Source organism: Alligator sinensis, unplaced genomic scaffold, assembly GCF_000455745.1.
Source record: "Alligator sinensis unplaced genomic scaffold, ASM45574v1 scaffold74_2, whole genome shotgun sequence".
Classification (NCBI taxonomy): domain Eukaryota; kingdom Metazoa; phylum Chordata; order Crocodylia; family Alligatoridae; genus Alligator; species Alligator sinensis.
The window spans coordinates 3,237,133-3,258,003 of NW_005841931.1; the positions used below are offsets into that span (position 1 = coordinate 3,237,133).

Consider the following 20,871-nt stretch of genomic DNA (forward strand, 5'->3'; position numbering starts at 1 on the left):
GGAGCTGCCACTACATGCCCTAGGTCAGAGCCAAGCTGCTGCCACCACATGCTCTAGGTCAGAGCCAGAGCTGCTGCCACCACTACCACTTCCTCATGCCCTGGGCTGGATCCAGCCTGCAAGGAGTTCTGCAATCCAAATTTGGCCCAGGGCCCAAAGCCAATTTGACAGCCATGCCCTAAACCAATTTAATTGTTTTGCAAGCAAGGAAGCAAGCACAAACAAAATTTCAACTCTCTACCTTTCCCTGCCCTCCAAACTTCTAGCCCACCCAAGGCCAAGCTGTCAATATAGTGTAAGAGGCAAGATATAAACTTACTAGGATACAGTCAGTGCTCTACAAGTTCACCAGTTCTGATAATGGTTCAATTATTTTTTTAAGCAGGGTTTTGTTCAGCAAGTATCACCTTAACTCTAACTCACTCCTGCTGAAACAAGTTAAAGAACCTTGTTCCACTTCTGTTATAACTAGTTAAAACATAATTTAGTCAAGTCCATGCCAGCTAAAACAAACCTTAGAACAGTTGGAAACAAACTAGTTTAACCACCATTCAAACTGGTATAGTGTCTCCACTGTAATCAATGCATAGTCATGTAAAATGAAGGATACTTACCAGAACTAGCCTGGAGCTCTGGAAACCTTACCTCAATAAAACCTTACAGTCAGACACATTAGCCTGCTGCTTGTGTAGGCTACAGCTCTTTAGAGCAAGACACTTAAGATTATTTCTGTTAGAACAGCCTATTATATCAGAAACATTAGCTGCATGCAAGGTTGTATTTTGCAGCTCTTGACACTAAGTAACAGCTTACATCTCTTGACTAATGAAGGGTAGGCACTTGGACTAAAGGTACAAAACAATATTTCAACTGTCTGATAAACGGCAATCCACATTAAGAACCAAAAGAACTAGATCAGTGTCCTGAAATATTGTTCAGAGAAGTGGATCACAAAGACTTGAAAAGACCTGATTCTATGGCTCTCAACTACTTGAGAATCTCAGTGGGTTTTTGCTACTGAAAAGCAGCACACTAGCTATAGCAATATCTCCTTATGAAGTTTAAAGGGCTCACTAATTCAGTAATATTTCTCCTCAACTCCAAGAACTAGATTTCTAAAAAGGCACAGATACCAAAATACCCATATTAAAAAGAAACAAACAAAAACTCAGCGCCTAGATGCATCTAGGTTCCTTCAGTTGCTCCAAGACATTAATTAGAGCTGCATTGTTATCAGAAATGTATTAAAATACAATATTCTCATAGGACTTGGTTCAATTTATTCCTTCAAAGACAAGGGAAGATCCTTTATGTCTGTTTCTTTTCCCATACATCTACAAGGGACCATTTTTAGATGTATTCAGGAGAAATCCCTACCTGATCTAGGACAGCTGGGACTGCAGAGAACACAGTAACTGATGAGCCCATCTATAAATAGAAAAAGCTCTGAAAAACTCCAAAATGACAAGAGACTTTGGGAGGCAGTCAGGAGAATACACTGCTCCAGTGACTAATCTCTAAGCCAAACCCAGTAGAAAAAACAACATAGCCTCAATAAAGCCAATAAGGTTACAGGTATTAGGAAAGATGCCTTCCTAAGCTTTCAAACACCAAAGAAACGCCAAAAAGATCTGATCTAAGAGGTGGGAACAAGTATTGGAAATTCAAAGACTCAGATCCAGTACTTAATTGATTCTATATACATGTGATTTTTTAGCCAGAGGGTTCCTTTGCCCCAGTAAAAAAAGAGACCACTTCACTGTTATGGCATGTATTAAGCACCAGAAAGGAAGTCAGGCAGATTTTCAAGCTTCTGAAGACATAGGGCCCCCAGCCACATAGCCAAATGATTATCCAGTAAAACTTGAGGGACAGTCCTTTACTAGTAAGACAGCGCCTTTCATTCTTCACTCAAGCAAAAGCAAGAACTATCGGCTCAGTACACAGATGTGATGACATCCAGGATGCTGAAAAAACCCACAAAAATCTCTCTCTCAGAACTGTAAGACTTAACTTCAGAGCATTACCCCTTGTCAGGATGCAATGAAAACGACCATTTTGGCTTCAGTTTGCTATTTGGAATTGTGTGTGGCCATATTTTCTGGATCCTAGCTGGATTTTTTCTTGTTTATAGACAACTTGTTGCACTCTAAAAGGAAGTATTCTTCAGGAGATTCGGCAACATGCTCAGACCAATGCAGAAACCAAGATTGGAGGATCTTTCATTACACAGTGTTTACACCAGAGATTTTCAACCAGGTTGCTGCAGCACCCTGGGGTACCTTACAATCTTTTGTGTGGTGTGTTGTTAGATGTACACATATGATTCACAAGATAAACAAGAGATTTCAAAGAGAGATCCATGATGTCAAAAGCATTCCGTTCTGTCATAGTTTTTCTGAATTTTTTGCATCAGAAAAATTGCTCTATTTTTCTGTGGTCAAAAAACAAGTGAAAACAAACAGCTGGCATTTTCCATGGCTGAGAGCCATGGTTTAGGCTGGTCTCAGAGAAGTATTCTGTGGTCCAAAACGCTGATGCAGAATGGTTCTGCTGCCCATGAAAGAATATCCGAGCCAGTGCAAGACTAGAGGGGAACCAGTGATTCCACTCGAAAGAGAAACAAAAGCATTTTGTATCAAGACGACAAAACACTGAACAAGCACTTTGCACTACAAGTAAATTTGTGAACCCCTGACAGAAATTTACCGTTATGCCATGATCAGCTTACCACGTCCACAGTATGGCTGCCCAGGGACAAACTCTACAGCATTTACCCAGTCTTCAGCACCTACTCCTGCAGCTGCCAGGTTTGTATTTTCAATTTCTGTCTCACCAGTGCTTGCTTCGAGTATTTCAGGGAGTGATGTGAGGTCTGAGGATGCTGAAGGATAAGTTTTTGCAGCTGGAGTCACAGTCGTCACTTCTTCCCGTTTCAGTGGCTTGGTATGTTCATATCTAACACATTAAAATGCACCATATGAACTTAGAGAAACCAACTATACAATATAGTTTTGTACAAAGGACTGATCTGCAAGCACAGGGAGAAGGAATGACCAAGATGAATAAATACCACTATGGTAAAAGCCTTAAAAATCCCTTAATGATTTTGTAGGAGATAAAGTAGCCCACAGCAAATATTGGTCTGTGCGCCCTTCCTATACCTAAACCCGTCATGGGACTTTTCACATGCATCAAAAAGCTGTCCTGTCAATGGATACAAGTAAGTCATCATTTAATACTTCCTACAGCCTCAGAATTTCAACATTTTTCATCTTTCAGATATCCTTCTGACTATATTTAGACATTACAAATTAGACACCCAGCTTCCTTGATTTACAAAGGGTGTCAACTGTTTACCGAAGAGAGAAACTTTAATCCCTACCCACAAACAATCTGAAAGTATTCTTTCCTTAAAAGGTCCAAGTCCTGACCAGTTTCAGATTAGGCAGGTCTCATTTATAAACTACCGATTTATGTTCCTGTTGGTATCTCAGATATTTGTCAAAGACTCTTACCTTGTTAGGAAGAGTTAATAGAAATGATTCAATTGCTGAAATCAATATAACTGATTCAAACTTTCTTGTGCCAGAAAAATTGGTAACAAGTAAAAGGTGGAGAATTACTGACTAGAGAAGGTGTCCTATTTCGGTGTAAACCCTAGTGATGTTCCCAACAGGAATTTAAACTGTGCATTTTGATGAGTCTTTTTTCATTTGGGAAGCTTAAGCCTTGATATCCATGAATATCTACACCATCCTGACAAAAAATAGTAATGGCAAGCATATACAAGTGGCTGCATAGAGATTGACCTAGACGTATAGTCTTAGTTGAGCATTTTCACTATGCACAAGAAAGATTAGATCTCCTACTAGGTTTTATTTCAACATAAATATTTGTGAAGTGCACTACTGCATGAAATTATTACAAAGGTATTTGATCATAACATAAAATGAGTTGGGAGTCAAGTCAGGGACATCAACAAGTAGTTTTAAAAGGTTTATTCAGCTCTGACCTTTTTAGCAATAAAAGCCCGGCATGATTTTAGCCTTGTGGAAAAGTTTTCCACATTGGGAGAGTTTCAAATCATTTGCATCTGTTGGCTGAGCTCACAAATCAGCACTTACTTATGCAGGAATTATTTCAGAACCCTTACAACAAGATTTCAGTTATTTATCCGCGGAAAGGAACTTACAAATATAATAGTCACTTTTCAACACCAACGAGTACAATCAAGATATTAAATTCCCGAAAGGGACAGATGTTAAAACTATCAATGCTGAACTATTTATCAATTGCAAATTATTTCAAAAGTTTGAGTAAATATAATAAAGTGCCTAAGAAGATTTTCAATTTCAAGAGGAGGTTTTTCTCCCCACTCATCATGAGGAAAAAGTCTAGTCTTAGAATGGAGTATCACAGCTGAGAGCTGGGAGAAACAGCTATGCATAGAGCCCAGCATCAGTGGCTTGCAGATTTTTGTTTCCAGCATCTGCTCCCTGCCCAGCTCCCCTTGCTGGCAGAAAGAAAGGAATCTTCACACTGCTTCCCTAGTCTCTAACCAGGTGGCTCCATGAACAGCAGCTCCTCACAGCTCCTAGTTGGAGCTCCAGAGCTATTCCTGCCCCATGCTACAGAGCAGCTATGCAGGGAGCATGGCTTTGCAGCATGCAAATTCCTCCTTCAAGCCTGTTTAGGGCCAGCAGGGGAGACGGGGAAGGGAGGGGAAGGCACTGCTTTCCCTCTGCCTTCCTCCTTATCCCTTCCTTCCCCCCACCCCCTGCCTGCCTGTCCCCCACCTCTGCTTCCCCCCCTGCCCATGCCCCCTATTCTGCTTTCCTTAATGTAGCAGGAGGGACAAACTTAAGATTACTTCCCAATAATTAGAATCTGGACATGAAAAATTACAACAAATTTATAAATAACAAATTTATAAATGTTTCACGTCCAGAATCTAATTATTGGGGGGAGGGCGGGCGGGGAGAGGAGACGGGGGTTTGTCTTAAATTCAGGTAAATACAGCACACTCCATATGTCAAGTATAAAGGTCACTTTGGTATGAACTATGATCTCCTTTCCCTTAGCTTCACCTTCATTTCTTTATCCCTGCAGCGATGTCAACAAAATGTGCAACATCACCATGAACTGTAAAAAGAGGAGCTGTAAAGGACATGTCCTTACTACAAAAGCTAGAAATTGGAATGCAACAGGAAATTAGTCAAGTCTTGATTTGTTCAGATTTACACCGACTTCCCCAGAGTTTTCTGTAAAGAAACTTAAGGATGGAATTCCCTCTTTCAATACAGACAAGACTCAACAGCATTTCCTTACCTGCAACGATCGCCATAAGCACAGCATCCTCGCTGATAATACCTGCACACCATGGCAGACTGACTAGTAGAGAGGTCATGGGAGTAACGGCAGTTGTTCCCTTCCTTGCAAACCCCATGCATGAAATACCTACAAAACAGAAGGTTACAGAGCTGAGCCAAAAAGGAAACTTGAAAGTAGTGCTGATAGCATATGATCTTCCAGGAAACAAGACTCAGTGGGCATGTCTACATGTGGGCTAGACTTCACAGTTGTTACCTGTGCAGTCATTTAGTACTTGCTGTTACTGCGCAGTCCCAGTGCTACATGGGTCATTTCTGACACTACTGCACAGTACTGCTGTCACAGCTCGTGCCCGCTGATGCTACAATCATTGTAGCTCGTTGCTACAGCGACGTAGCATCTTGTGTAGATGCACCCAGCACTACTTAAAGAATTTCAGAATTAGTGATGTGCTATTGACCCACAAGCCATTCTAAGACTAAATAATAAAAAAAAAAAAAAACACACCATACAAACAAAAACACACAACTCCAAGTTGTACAGAGAAAACAACTTTAGTCAGAGTTATGCCCTTTTAAATGGACCTGGGCTACACTCAAATTTAGGATTATATTTAGAAACAGCAAGACTGTACTTCTAAGAACAGGTTGAGAGGAACATGCTACCCTTGTCTAGAGTGCAAAGCATAACTGAACTCCAGAGGAAGAGACTGGACCACCAGCTCAGCAAAGAGATCGGCTGTTTTATTCTCCTGCATTGACTAGAACACTACAGAAGCTTAATGTCTCTAGGCCAGAAATTTCCCACTTCCAAAGAAAGTTTTATAAACTATGTGAAATGTACTGCTTGATCAATCAGTAATAATTTCTCCAAGAACAGAGCTCTCTGTACCATACAGAATTTCAGTGGTGTTACTGGGCAAGACCACACATCAGCTCCTGAAGGAGTTACACCGCCATAGTAGAATCAAGACCCAAAAGAACAGATGCACTTTGCCTCAACAGTATGCTTCCACTGCCTGCGAACATAATGAAATCAAACACTAGTCTCAAGACACTGGTGAGTTTAGATTGCTGAATTTCCCAACACTCCTGCTCTTTACTGATTCATCTGGGAGAAAGTTTCCTACCTACATTAGAGAACCACACAATCTGATGCTGGTAGCTCCATGTTCTTAGAGAAGCTCTTTTTTAAAAGACAACACGTTAAATCTAATTTTAAACACTAGTTATAATGGCGGTATGGTGAATTTTTTTTAAGTTTAATGCAATGTTATTCTCAACAATCAAATAAATCCAGAAATTGAGTCACAATCACATTTCACATATATTTTATATCATATGTTGCTAACATATGCCTAAGTGTTGACATACAGGTTTTTGGGAATAAGTTTTAACTGATGATGTAACAGCACAATTCATATTTTTATTTTTTTTTTCCCCGATTTGGACATTAAAAATTGGGTGATAACAAATATTTAGAGTCAAATGATCAAATTCTAAAGGTGAGAATTAATAATAGAACTTAAAAATGTTAAAGATGATCTACTTAAAATCCATTTGGAAGTATAAACAAAGCCAAAATAAATCCTTGTTGACATTGAGACAAACTGGCAATTCTTTCCTTTTTAAAATGGGCAGGTTTAGCAAACAAAAAGATTGCCTCAAACTATACTACATTCATTTTTTAGATAAAAATCAAGCCAAAGAGATGTTCAAGAAAGACCTCTGAAAATATACCAATAAATCTGAGACAAATAATTCACTTGCATGTTAAGAAAGTAGCCTTAATTGGAATTAATTCTAACCAAGAGTATCCAAGCAGGAATTCAATTCAATTTAACCAATTTACTTGAATTCACACTGTTGTTCATCTGATCTTGTGTAATCCTTCCCCACATAACACACGAACACCCTTCCCTATATACAGTCAAGTTATAACCCATCTAAGGATCATGATGGACCAGCTGTTTTATTACAGTGAAACCATATAAAGTCTTTCACTGAAGGTCAAATTAATCTTTTTACAGAGATGCTCAGAATTCTTCCAGCTATTCCTAGTGACAAGCTGCCCTCTTATCAGCAGCCTTTAGAATGTGGAAATTATACATACACAGAGAATTAAATGGCTGGGTTGTATCAAAGCTCAGGATTCAACTATACAGATTTTTGGTGTCCTTGAAGTTTTATCAAAATCTCACCAAAAGTTATAAAAGGACCATAGAAAATTACAAGTGGACGGGACCTCAGGAGGTCATCTAGTCCAACCCCCTGCTCAAAGCAGGATCATCCCCAACTAGATCATCCCAGCCAAAGCTTTGTCTAGCCAGGTCTTGAAAACCTCTAAGGATGGAGCTTTTACCACCTTTCTGGGTAACCTACTCCACTGTTTTACTACCTTCCTAGTGAGAAAATTCTTCCTAGTATCCAACCTAAACTTCCCTTGATAAAACTTGAGACCATTGCTCTTTGTTCTGTCATCTGCCACCACAGAGAACAGTCTAGCTCCATCCTCTTTCAAACCCTCCTTTGGGTAGCTGAAGGCTGCTATTAAATCCCCTCTCAGTCTTCTCTTCTCCAGACTAAATAAACCCAATTCCCTCAGCCTCTCCTCACAAGTCATGTTCCCCAGCCCCTGAACCATTTTTGTTACCCTTTGCTGGACTCTCTCCAATTTGTCTACATCAGCAGCAGGCAAAATACAGCTAGGCCCAAAGCTTCTGCTAGATAGGGGTTTCCAGCTGGGTGGCAGGGTCAGGCGGGCCTTGCTATTGCAGAGTCCTGCTGTGGCTTCCCCTGGGTCCTACTGCCCCTGGCTCCTGTCATCTTGACAAGCAGCCTGGGGCAGATAAATATTAAATTTTCTAAAATTTTTAGGGGCCCTGCAAGTCAAATAAAATGGCCTGGCAGGCCAGATTTGGCCCACAGGCTGTATTTTGCCCAACCCTGGTATATCACATCCACTGGTCTCCCATCAACCAGAGAGCCAGTTATCTCATCATAGAATGCAATCAGATTGGTCAGGCATGACTTGCCCTTGATAGACCCATGCTGACTGTTCCTAATCACCTTTTCCTCCAAGTGCTTAGAAATGGATTCCTTGAGGACTTGGCTCCATGATTTTTCCAGGGACTGAGGTGAGGTCGACTGGCCTGTAGTTCCCTGGACCCTTCTTTTTCCCTTTCTAAAAATATAGGCACCATGTTTGCCCTTTTCCAATCATCCAGGACCTCTCCCTTCGAATGCATCCCATCCGGCTCCATGAACTTGTATGTCCAGCTTTTCTAAATAGTCCTTAACCTGTTCTTTTGCCACTGTTGGCTACTCACCTCCTCCCCAAACTGTGCTGCTCTGTATGGTAGTCTGGGAGCTGACCTAGCCTGTGAAGACTGAGGTGAAAAAAGGCACTATTTCAGCCTTTACTGCATCCTCTGTCACAAGGTTGCCTCCCCCATTCAGTAAAGGACCCACACTTTTCCTGATCCTCCTCCTGCTACCAACATACTTGTAGAAACCCTTCTTGTTATCCCTTCCTAGCTGCAACTCCAATTGCCCTTTGGCCTTCCTGACTTCAGCCCTGAATGCCCGAGCAATACTCTTATAGTCTTCCCTATTTGTTCAAAGTTTCCACTTCTTATAAGCTTCCTTTTTGTGATTTAGTTTGCTGAAGAGGTCCCTGCTAAGCCAAGCTGGTCTTCTGTCATACTCGCTAGTCTTCCAGCGCATCAGGATGGTACTGCACTCTCAGTAAGGCTTCTTTGAAGTACAGCCAGCTTTCCTGGACTCCTCTCATCCTCAGACTGGCTTTCCAGGAGATCCTCCCATTAGTTCCCTGAAGGAGTCAAAGTCTGCTTCTCTGAAGTCCACAGTCTTTACTCTGCTGCTCTTCTTCCTTCCTTTCCTCAGGATCCTGAATTAAATCATCTCATGGTCACTGCTGCCCAAGTTGCCATCCACTACTACATTCCCCACCAATTCATTTGTGTTTGAGAGTAGCAGGTCAAGAAAAGCATGGCCCCTCATTAGCTGCTCCAGCACTTGCACCAGGAAGTTGCCCCCAACACACTCCAAAAACTTCCTAGATCATCTGCGCACTGCTGTATTGCCCTACCAGCGGATGTCAGGCTGATTGAAGTCCCCCACAAGAACCAGGGCCTGTGATTGGGAAACTTCTGCTAGCTATTTGAAGAAAGCCTCATCTACCACTTCCCTCCTAGTCTGGTGATCTGTAACAGACACTCACCACAACACAACCCTTGTTGTTCTCCTCTGACCCCAACCCAAGGATTTTCAACAGACCTATCTCCAGTTTCATACTGGAGCTCTGAGCAATCATACAGATCTTTAACATAAAGAATAACTCCTCCTCCTCCTCTTCTCTCCTGCCTGTCCTTCCTGAACAATTTGTACCCATCCATAACAGTGCTCCAGTCATGCGACCTCCCACCAAGTCTCTGTTACTCCAGTCACGTCACAGTTCCATGATTGTGCAAGGACTTCCATTCTTCCTGCTTGTTTCACAGGCTCCAGAAATTTGGAAATGGAAATTTCACAGTTCTGGCTTATAAAGAATCATTCTGCTGTGTCAAAAGTTAGTTGGTATAGTTTGATCAAGCTAATTTTAAAATCAGGAGACCTCTCATGAAATCCTCCAAGAGCCGAGATATATCTTTGAGCCATAGTCACCGCGTTTCACAGACAAGCCTATGAACGTCACTTCATCATCCTCCTGGATACAGAAGACTCATTGACTCGATATAGACACTGGATTTATGATACACTACAACCTGCCTGACATCTGACTCTCCAGGTACCTCTCCCCTTTTCCTACTATATCCCCCTCCCCCCACCTGGCTCTCACCCCCTGGTGCCTCAATTTACATTTTCACTGACTGGCTTTCTTGCATGCATACAGCCTCTAGCTTCTTTACTATTCATTCCATCCAGGAAGAGCACACACATCAACTGCAGATCGCTACCCATGAATGGCACGTGCTCCCGGCAGCCAGGGGGGAGGCACGGTTGCGCTGCTTGCAGTGGGAGCCCAGCAGCAGGGAGCTCCTGGGCGAGTGCCAATCATGGGTCGGCAACCACCTGCAGCAGCAGCAAGGCAGAAGCCAGGAGCAATCATGGATCCCCTTTTTGCAGAGGGTGCACTGCCATGTGCAAGGGGTGCACGTGAACCCCTTAGCATCACCCCTGTTGCTACCTGCCAGATGGTGGGGTCTGGTGCCTGTAGACACCAACACTGAAGCCATGCCCTTGGCCCACATTAGCAGCAGCTGTGGTGGAAGAGATTGGCTGGTGCTTGGAGTGCTGGCAAGGGAAAGTAGATCCCCCTCTTCCACATCCCCCTGCCACTGCCTTTGTTCACCAGCATCTCTGTCCAGTGATCAAGGGTTTTGCTGCTGCAGATGCTTCCCTTTACCCTAGGGTTGCACATGCCTGCTAGCACACGGACCGTACTGGACTGCAACAGATTCAGCCATTTTTCTGATGCCCTCCTTCAGCTGCTTCACCAGTACCAGCACCTCTGATGAAAGCGGCTTGCCCCAGCCAGGAACAGCGATCCCCTGGAACTTCTCCACTTGATTCTCTAGTTCCCTTGCTATGGGGATTCACCTGGCTAAGGAGGGCATCACCAGTGCTGAGGCTCTTGGTGGCCTCGAGGAATGGCTTGAGGACCACCAAGATCTGGGAGATGGTATCCCACTCAGCTCTGTTAAGAGGGCTGCTGACCTGTCTTTTGAGCATCAGGTATGTGGAGTTTCACCAAGTCTCTACATCTTGCATGATTTTGTGCTGTGGGATGCTCATTTCTGCTCGTTTGTCCCGCAGTATCTTGCCCCCCTTGATGGTCTGGTGGAAGTAGCCCGCCACCTTCCTGCATTTTGAAATGAGCTTGCTGGTAGTGGTAACAATGGTGCCATCACTGGAAGCCCTGTCCCCCTCCAAGGCATCCCTGACTACGAGGTGGAACTTGTGTGCCACAGCAGACGCCTGTTGGCATCACGCTCTGCCTTGACTATATTGGCCCCGTTGTTGGTGACCACGAACCCATGGATGAGCTTGGCCTGCCCAATAAGCCACTCTCCCTTGCTGTGTGGGACTCATCTATCACCTCTGCTTGAAGGACAGCCCACCGACACCCTCACCGATCACACCAGTGCCCTGTGTGGGAGATGTAGGCATGATCTTCACCCCGGCTGCTCCAGATGTCCAATGTGAAGTGCAAAACTATTTGCAGCCCTGCCTTCTGCAGCTCCTCCCTCAAGTACTCCCTGCATGCCTCATACAGGGAGGGCGCCACTGTCCTGCTAAAGGTAGTGCGTGCGGGCACTTGGTAGGATGAGGCCACGAGCCGCTTGAACCCTGTACGCTCAACTAACGGCTGGCCATCCAGAGCAAGCATCTCCCAATGCTCTGGGTGACCTCACTCACCTTGGGAACATGCCCCCCTTTGTCTCTGCCTTTCCCCCACTGGTCCAGGGTGGTCTGTCTCTGCGTCTGGAGGACGGGGGCTTTGGAGTGAGAGGGGGCCTTCTTTTTGGGCACACTCCCACTGGTGCCAGGCTAAGGAACAAGGGCAAGGGAGTGCTGCCTCCTGACACGCAGCAGCATTGCCATGGTGGTGAAGTGTTTCGCATCCTTGCCCCAGCTGATCTGCTTTTAGCAGTGCTGGCAGGTAGCATACCTGGAATCATCTGCCACCTCAAAATAATGCCACACTACTTACCCCCTCCTCACCAGGCAGAGGCACAACAACAGGAGAAGCTTAGCCACCTGCCCCCACAACCTCCTTGCAAGTGCCTTCCAGCAGAGACCTGCCTCTAGGGGAACTCTGAGGGGCACAAACTCAGATTCCCTGCCTCCTTCCCCAGAATTTCTTTAGCTATCGCACTCAGCTCCTCTGCTTCCAGATCCAGCTCCCCCTCTGGCACTGGAAGGCTCATGCTGGGAACTAAAATTAGGGTGGAGACTGTTATGCTGGTGCTGGTGGTTCTTACTTGTGTTAGTGGAGGTGCTGCAGGTGCAGACACTGCTCCCACCTCCTTGTTCCCACTAGAAGAAGACGACTCCTCGCTGCCAGGAAGGAGGGTGCGTCTATGTTTGGAGCAGGGAGAACTTGCAGCTCTCCCTCTGCCCCCTCTCCCTCCCCTGCCAGAAGACCTGGCACCTACTTTTCCAGCACACTTTATAATGCTTGACATGCTGCAAAATGTGTGTGTGTCTGTAATATATGTTGTGCTTTCCTGCACAGTGATGACACACTGTCAGGGAAAAAAAAAAAGAAGAGAGACTAGCTACCAAGAGAGCAGATAGCAAGCCAGAGCCTTTCAGATGCTGCTGGTCTAAGAGAGACAACTCACAAAAGGCACAGATCATTTCACACAGAGCCTTATATGTTGTTTCTACATCCCTCACCCAGAGCACTGTGATTGGAAGGGAACTCAGGGAAAGATCATAGTCACTGGCCAGCTACAGATGTCAATATCAGAGCAGTCTTTGCCCTGCCTCTTCTCAGTTCCTGTTTCATGCAAGCCTGCCTTCCGAATCTCAGAATCTTTTCCGAATTGATTAGGATGCTTCTGATTAGATTTAGACCTTTTAATGTGTCTCCCAATTCAATTTGGATTTGGCCGCCAAATTGGCCATATCTCCTCCGAATCAAATCGGCTACCAAAGCTTCACACAGCCCTACTGGAAACCCCCGCCCTCCTGCCACTTGATGCATTTCCCTAGTGGCAAAATTGGGTTTCCCCAATTCTCAAGCTTGATGGTTCAAGTTATACTAGGCCTGAACAATGTCACTATCAACTCAACTTAAACCCAGACTATCCAATCTATTTCACTTGACTAGAGTTTATAGACTAGTGAAGAATTCTGTGGATACCAGTAAAAAAATAAATAAATAAAAAATAAAATAAAAAAATAATAATGTTGAACAATTAGTGGGCTACACAGATCCTTATATAGTAATGAGAGGTTTAACTGATAGGTCAGTTTCACATCAGAGTCAGACATTCAATGATACCTAGTAAAAAGAACAGTCAAAATCCAAATTACTGAAAATGTGAACAATCATCTATTCAGAAGTACTTTAAAAGGCTCCAGCAGATAAAACACTAAAGATATGAATCCCTTTGTTGTCTCAGTTGCCTGACCTTAAGAAGAGTTAATGCCAAATAACCAGGCTAGATCAGTTGGAATAATGCTAAACAATGTGAAATGGTTTTGGAATCTCCCAGTTACTCCAATTCAAATCCAGGTGCACTCAGCTGCAGATCCCTCTAGAAGAATAGAAATAGACAAACATTAAATAATTTGTCTTGGGCATCAACCTGATCTAGGGGATCAGGCATGGATGGAAGTCTGGATATCTAGGCTGTATAACCTTAAATACACATTCCAGCTGCTGAGCCTCCATTTCCCTGTGCCAACACAGATTACAAGCGAGCAAAGAATAAGAGCAATTTAAATGCTTAACTGAAATGCATTTAAAACTTGCCAGCCGTTATTGTGTACCACAAGCAAAAAACCCCAACAGAAACAGCTACTGAAGATGCATTTAAGAATATAGAGAAAAGCCAAGAAACTGTAACATTTGCTTAGACAATGGAAAAGAGAGAGGAAAGAATACCATATTTTCTCACCTACAACATGCCCCCTCCCCACCTCCCCCCAACATAACAGGCACCTTGGTTTTGAAAGGCAGAATGAAGAAAAAGAGATTTTCCCAAAGTTATGGCTAGAGAGAGCAGGGACAGGCCCATTTTCAGCTGACTCACCCTCCCCCTCCCCACACAGCTGCAAATGCATCCCTAACTGCTGTAGACTGGTCTCCATGGGTTGATTTATGATTTACTAAAGCTAATTAGACTGTGATATAGACCAGAAGCAACTAGCAGAGAGCAAAACTGCATAAAGAAGGGTTAGCTTGATTAGAACATCAAGACTATTAAAAAGGAGAGACAACTGTTACACCTGTAGAGTGAAGAACAATAAACCATTAACACTCCCTCAGCTTCCAGAACAGCAATGCCACAGCTGCTTCACTGTAGAACAGGAATTGAGCTAGGGTGTTTCCTTCCTGGTCCACCGTCGGAAGCTGATGGGAATTTAGTGCCGAACTCCCTAATCTGTTTCCTGTGATCAATGTCCCAAGGTGTCACATTCAGTCAATCAAGCCCCATAGATTGTAAGGCTGGAAGGGACCTTGCAAGATCACAGAATCATAGAAGTAGGGTCGGAAGGGACCTTGTAGATCTTCAAATCCGACCCCCTGCCTGGGCAGGAGGGAAACTGGGCTCAAGTGACCCCAGCCAGGTAGGCATCAAGCTGCTTCTTAAAGACCCCCACCAGGGTAGGAGCCAGCACCACTTCCCTTGGAAGCTGGTTCCAGATCCTAGCCGCCCTAACTGTGAAGTAGTTCCTACGGATGTCTAATCTAAACCTACTCTCCAACAACTTGTGGCCGTTATTCCTTGTTATCCTGGGGGGCGCTAGGGGAAACAAGGTCTCCCCCAAACCCTTCTGGTCCCCCCTAGTGAGTTTATAGACAGTCACAAGGTTCCCCCCTCAGCCTTCTCTTGTGAAGGCTGAACAGGTTCAGGTCCCATAGTCTCTCATTGTAGGGTCTGCCCTGCTGTCCCCGGATCATGCGGGTGGCCCTCCTCTGGACCCTCTCAATGTTGTCCTCATCCCTCTTGAAGGGATCATCAGGTCCAGCCCCCAGCACCAGGCAGGAAAAACAACTGGGGTCAGGTGATCCCAGTGAGGTGACCGTCCAGGGTCCTCTTAAAGATTTCCAGGGTAGGTGATTGCACCACCTCTGGAGGGAGCTTATTCCACAGTCTGGACACTACCTATAAAGAAACTTTTCCTAGTGTTAAGCCTGGAATGGTGTTCCAGGAGTTTGTGGCCATTACTTCTGGTTTTCCCCAAGGGTGCCCTGGTGAACAGTTGTTTGCTGAGCCCTTGATGTATTCCCCTGATGTAGTGGTAAGCTGCTACCAAGTCCCCTCTCAGCTTTCTCTGAAGAGGCCCAAGTACCTCAGCCTTTCCTCATATGGCTTGCCTTGCAAGTCTCTGATCACATGGGTGGCTCTTCTCTGAACCATCTCAAGCTTTTCCACGTCCTTGTTGAAGTGCGACACCCAGAATCGGACGCAGTACTCCAGTTGCAGTCTCACCAATGTCGAGTAAAGTGGAAGAATCTACTTGGTTTTGCTTGAGATGCATTGGTTGATTTGATGCATGCCAGAGTTTTGTTTGCCCTGCTGGCTACAGCATCGCACTGAAGGCTCGTGCTCATACTATGATGTATTATTACTCCTACGTCCCTTTCAGTCATGGTGCTAGTCAGTTTGGAGCCACTGAGCCTGTAAAGTATGTTGGGGGTTGTTTGTCCCCAGATGGAGCACTTTACACTTTGCAATGTTGAACTTCATCTGGTTCTGATTTGCCCACCTTGCCAGCCTGTCTAGGTCTGCCTATATCTGTAGCCTATCTTCAAGCGTGACCATGCTTCCCCATAACTTGGTGTCGTCTGTGAACTTGGCCAGTGAGCTCTTCACCCCAACATCCAAATCATTGATGAAGAGGTTGAATAGCACTAGACCAAGCACCGACCCCAGTGGGACACCACTGACTACTTCTCATCAAGATGACACAGATCCATTCATTAGGACCCTCTGGATCCTACCCACCTAACTGTCGCGCAGTTAAGCCTGCAATCCTCCAATTTTCCTGCAAGAACATCATAGGATACCAGATCAGAGACCCTTTGGAAATCTAGGTATACAATGTTGACCTCCTCTCTCTTATTCAAGTGGCGAGTTACTTGGTCATAGAAAGAGATGAGATTGGCAAGACAAGACCTGCTTGTGATGAAGTCATTTTGGCTGTCATTCACAATCCTACCTTCTGCAAGCTTATCACACATAGACTCCTTGATGAATTTTTCCAGGATTTTCCCTGGGACAGAAGTTAGGCTAACTGGCCTACAGTTGTCCGGGTCCTCTCTCCTCCCCTTCTTGAAAATGGGCATAACATTAGCCCTATTCCAGTCTTGAGGGACCTTACCCGAGCGCCACAAGTTTCGGAAAAGTTTCGTCAGAGGTCCTGTGGTGACTTTGGCCAGCTCTTTCAGCACTCTCAGATGAAGTTCAAAACAGTCCTGCTGACTTAAAAATGTTTAACTCTAACTGATCACGCACCAGCTCAATGTCAACAGTAGAAAGGTGGTCATTCCCACCATGCCCATTCTGAATTGCCCCTTAGTCCAGTGAAATACCAAAGCAAAATAGTCATTTGGGAGTTCAATTTTCTCCTGAGAGTGTCGGTAACCAGATGTCCCGAGTTGTTAACAATGGCCCAGCGCTTCCATTTGTTTTCCTCCTGTTCCCTACATACCTAAAAAAGGACTTCTTATTGTCCTTGATTTCTGTTGCTAGTTTAAATTCAGTTGCCACCTTAGCCTTTCTAATCTGCTCCCTACAAGTGCAAGTAGTTGTTATATAGTCCTCCTTGGGGAGTGTCCCAAGCTTCCATTGTTTGTATGCCTCTTTCTTCTTTTTTCAAGAGAACCATGATATCCCTATTAAGCCAAGAGGGCTTACAGCAGCCCTTCTGCTACCTTTCCTCTGCATGAGAATGGACTTCTTTTGGGCTTTGAGGAGCATGCCCTTGAGAAATGAGCATTTTCACGCACTCCTTTCACCTTCAGTCCCTGGTCCCGCAGCACTTCCCCTACTATTGCCCTGAGCCTGTTGAAATTTGCATTTTGGCAGTCCAAAACGTCAACCTTGCTAGCTGATTTGCTTGCTTTGCAATGGACAATGAACACGATAGTTCCAGTCACTGTTTCCCAAGCTACCATCTATACTCAAGTCGCTCACTAGATCATCTCCTTTAGCCAAGATCAAGATAGGAGAGTGCTACCTCTGGTTGACCCGTGCACTTCGAGTCAGGTAGAGCTCTTCAATACAGGTCAGAAAGCAATATGACTGATCTGACTTAGCCGAATGTTCCTCCCAAGAAATGTCTGGGTAATTGAAATCACCCATGACGACCACGTCCTGTGCATGTGCAGCCTCTGCCAGTTCTCAAGAGAACTCCAGATCGAGTTCTTTCCCATGGTTTGGGGGTCTGTAGTATATATCTATAGTTAGGTCCCCCTCACTGCACCCCCTCGTAGTTGGACCCCGAGGGTTTCGAGCCGCTCTTCTTTGAAGCCATTGTTGGCCTCCAAGGAGGTGTACTGCTCTCTCACAGAGCGCTACACCTTTACCTTTCTTCTCTACTGGGTCCCTTCTGTGCATGGTGTAGCCCTCTATGGCTATGTTCCAATCATGTGAGGATACTCACCAGGTCTGTAATCCCTACTAGATCGTAATGCCCACTGGAGAGTAGGAGGGCTAGATCCTCCTGCTTGTTCCCCATGCTCCTGGCATTAATGTACAGGCACCTGAGCCCTCCAATCAAGACCTTCGATTTTCTGTCACACTGAAGGAGAACTATTCCCTCAGCTCTTGCAAGCGTGGCTCTCCCAGTGTCCCCAACTTCGGGGCTTTCTTGTGTGCTGGTCTCCAGGCATGCTCCAGCACGTGTTTCACCACCCCCTGGCAATCTTAGTTTAAAGCTCTATCTAGAAGATGGGCCATCCTGGCCAAGAACAAGGACTTACCTCTCCGCAGGAGGTGAATGCTGTCCCTTCCCAGGGGTTCCCTCTCCCGGAGGTGTGCACTGTGGTCGAAGAAACCGAAGCCCTCTTGGTAGCACCACCACTAGTCTCGTAGGTTCACTTCTTCGACGCATCCTTCCCTCCTAAGTTGATTACAGTGTGATCTCCCAACTGATCAAAAAATGCCAAAGCAAGTTTCACAACTGGACAACCCAATACAGGATCCGAGTGGCTAGCAACTGTAATATGATCATCCCTTTCTACCTGCTTTGTCTGGATTTGAATGGTCAAGCTATCAAGAAGGAATGCTTTGAAGCTATACAACTCTGAAGAGTATAAAAAAGAAACGAGAGTTGCTGGCATAATGCTGGGGGGGGCAGGGTGAAGACACAGACACACTGCGACATTATCACCTGTGCCAGCTGGTCATTCTCTGGGATGTGTATCCACACCTGGTGAAGGCTGTAAAGATTAAAACCACTTCCTGCACTCACTCACCTGCAAGTATTGGTGAGAGACACTATTGCAGCTAATATATACTGGACCTATGATGGCTCATTTATTTGAATATCGGGAAGAAGTCTTCTTTGTCATTTTGTTTTAAAGCTCATTTGTGGTATAGTTATTAAAGCCTTTGTCATTCATCGAACAAGGTGTTGCGTCAATCCTTAACTGCATTAGGTTCAAATCCCATTCTTAACTGTAGCAATAATCTTGAACCATAAATCTGTATTTAGTTTTCTAGCAGACATTTACTACATATAGCAGCTAGCTCTTTTATGCAAATTTGCTCAGTGCATTTTTTAAAATATATATTTCTTTTCCATAGATTACACATTTCTAATAGATTTACCTGTTCAGCTACATCAGTTTTGAATTCAGTGTACTGTTTTGTGTTGTTTTGGGGTTGGGTTGTTTTTGTTTGTTTGTTTGTTTGTTTGGGGGGGGGAGGGGAGGAGAGGGTAGTTCAGCCACTTCTTTTTCCAGGTTAGTATTTCCACTGTAGTCACAGGCATCCACCATTTTGTGCCCTGTGAAAATAGAAGTGATTCTTCCTCCTCCGAGAACCCACAACTCGACAATTTAATCAGCAACTCCTAATACATCAAGATGCTATCCAGGGACTGTACCATCTTTAACCATACAGAGCAACTGTTTGTATTTGTTTAACATTTTGGAACTCAAGAGGAACTCGCTCACTTGAGTTTCGTTAAAAGCGTTCACTTTACTTCTAAATCTACTGCCTACATTTTGATGAAAATACATGTCTTCCTATCAATTTCTTATACCTGGCAAAAAAAATAAAAATAAAAAAATCTGTATTGCTCATTTCTGATGAATGACAAGCCAACATGTCTCTATGGTGATTTCACTGTGCTCCAGTAATAGATGCCAGGATTTGTTAAACTGAACTCTTGTTGACTGGACAGTTTCCTCTAAAACACGGATAAATAACTGAACTATGTTCTCAGCAACAAGGACACACACACACACACACACTTCAAAGCCTCAAAATCAGCTTTAAATATATTTACAGATAGCAACATAGGATTTTAGTTAGCAGTTATATAAACAATGAGGATAATCTGTTGAAAAGAAGGTCTGGGAATGGTAAAAAATATTCAAGGTTAACATTTACATTCTTACCATATTTATTCAAATACAAGACAAGTCCTTCCCCCCACCCCATTGACATGGGGGGTGGAAAAAAGGCCACTTGTTTTATAATCACATACAAGGCAATCTCACTAAATACACCATCATTAAACTGCTGCCAAAAGCAACCTGTCCTCAGCAATGGAAACCAAATATGAAGTTGGTTAAATGCAGTCAACACTGAGCATGACCATAAAACACAAGCAAATATGCTGATGGAAACCTTTTCTGTGGCTGTCCCCCTATAAAACAAAAAAAGCCCCAAAGCCTGCAGGCAGTTTTTCCCTCTACAGGGAACTGGCACCGGGCCTAGAGGTACCGCAACACAGCCCAGCATCAAGAGAGCCAGAGCCAGCCCTGACACCCTCCCTTTGGTGCCAAAAATGCTGCGCTATATTTGATCTTAGCCAAAAAGGCTGAGATGCCAATGGAAATTTTTTAAACAAATTTTATTAAACACACCCTTATCACCCTACACTTACAAAACTACACATACTGAGCATCTTTGTTTTACCAGGACGTTATAGCACAGAAACTATATACAAAAAACATGCAAATATATATATATATATTAAATCCTTAAACAATATACATCAACTTTCCACAAACAAATCCTTACAGAAGCATTTTTCTTCATAGACAGCCCCATGAAAACAAAGGAATACCTTGGTACCCACCTGAAACTCTGCCCTTTCTATCAGTCCTCTCTGCTGGTTTAGCGAAAAAAGTCTATCTAGTTCTTTTTCCTCCACTTCTCCACCTGTTCCTCTCCAATCTTTTTATTGTACCTATTGATGCAGCATTTCAGTTCATGCAGCCCCAGCTTGAGGCACTCTTTCAGTGAAAAACAAGCCCTTAAACACCCAGAGGTTTCTTACTTTCCATAAACTAGTTTTAGCACATGCTAATACAGTCCTTAATAACATTTCCTCCAGTCCCTTTGGTATGAGTCCATATAGTACCATTTCCTATGTTTATTTTGGTGCCACTCAGCAGCAGACCCTTTCCCACACCCCCTTTGCATATGTACATTCCCAAAACACATGTCCCACTGTTTTTTCTGCCCTGCATCTCTCCCTTGGGCATCCTGATGAGCTTGTCAAGCCCCATTTGTGGTGCACTTCCTTCACTGGCAAGATATTTCTTACAACCATCCACGCTAGGTCAGCACGTTCCCCTTCTGGTCGTTTACCACCC

General features: G+C 44.1%; 1 protein-coding gene across 3 annotated transcripts in view; it reads right to left on the reverse strand.

Moving 5' to 3' along the window:
• Window positions 1-18,153, reverse strand: part of MKRN1 (makorin ring finger protein 1) — a 22,636-nt gene extending 4,483 nt beyond the window's left edge. For 2 of the 3 annotated variants that reach the window (XM_025198886.1, XM_014517922.2), the window contains exons 1-3: window positions 18,022-18,152; window positions 5,332-5,460; window positions 2,732-2,958 (exon numbers count right to left, since the gene is read on the reverse strand). In XM_025198886.1, coding sequence (XP_025054671.1) covers window positions 2,732-2,958; window positions 5,332-5,460; window positions 18,022-18,152 — 487 coding nt within the window. Of the gene's footprint in view, window positions 1-2,731; window positions 2,959-5,331; window positions 5,461-18,021 lie in introns of all 3 variants that reach the window. The other variant, XM_014517923.2, reaches the window with a different exon arrangement.
• Between the last annotated feature and the right edge of the window lie 2,718 nt (window positions 18,154-20,871).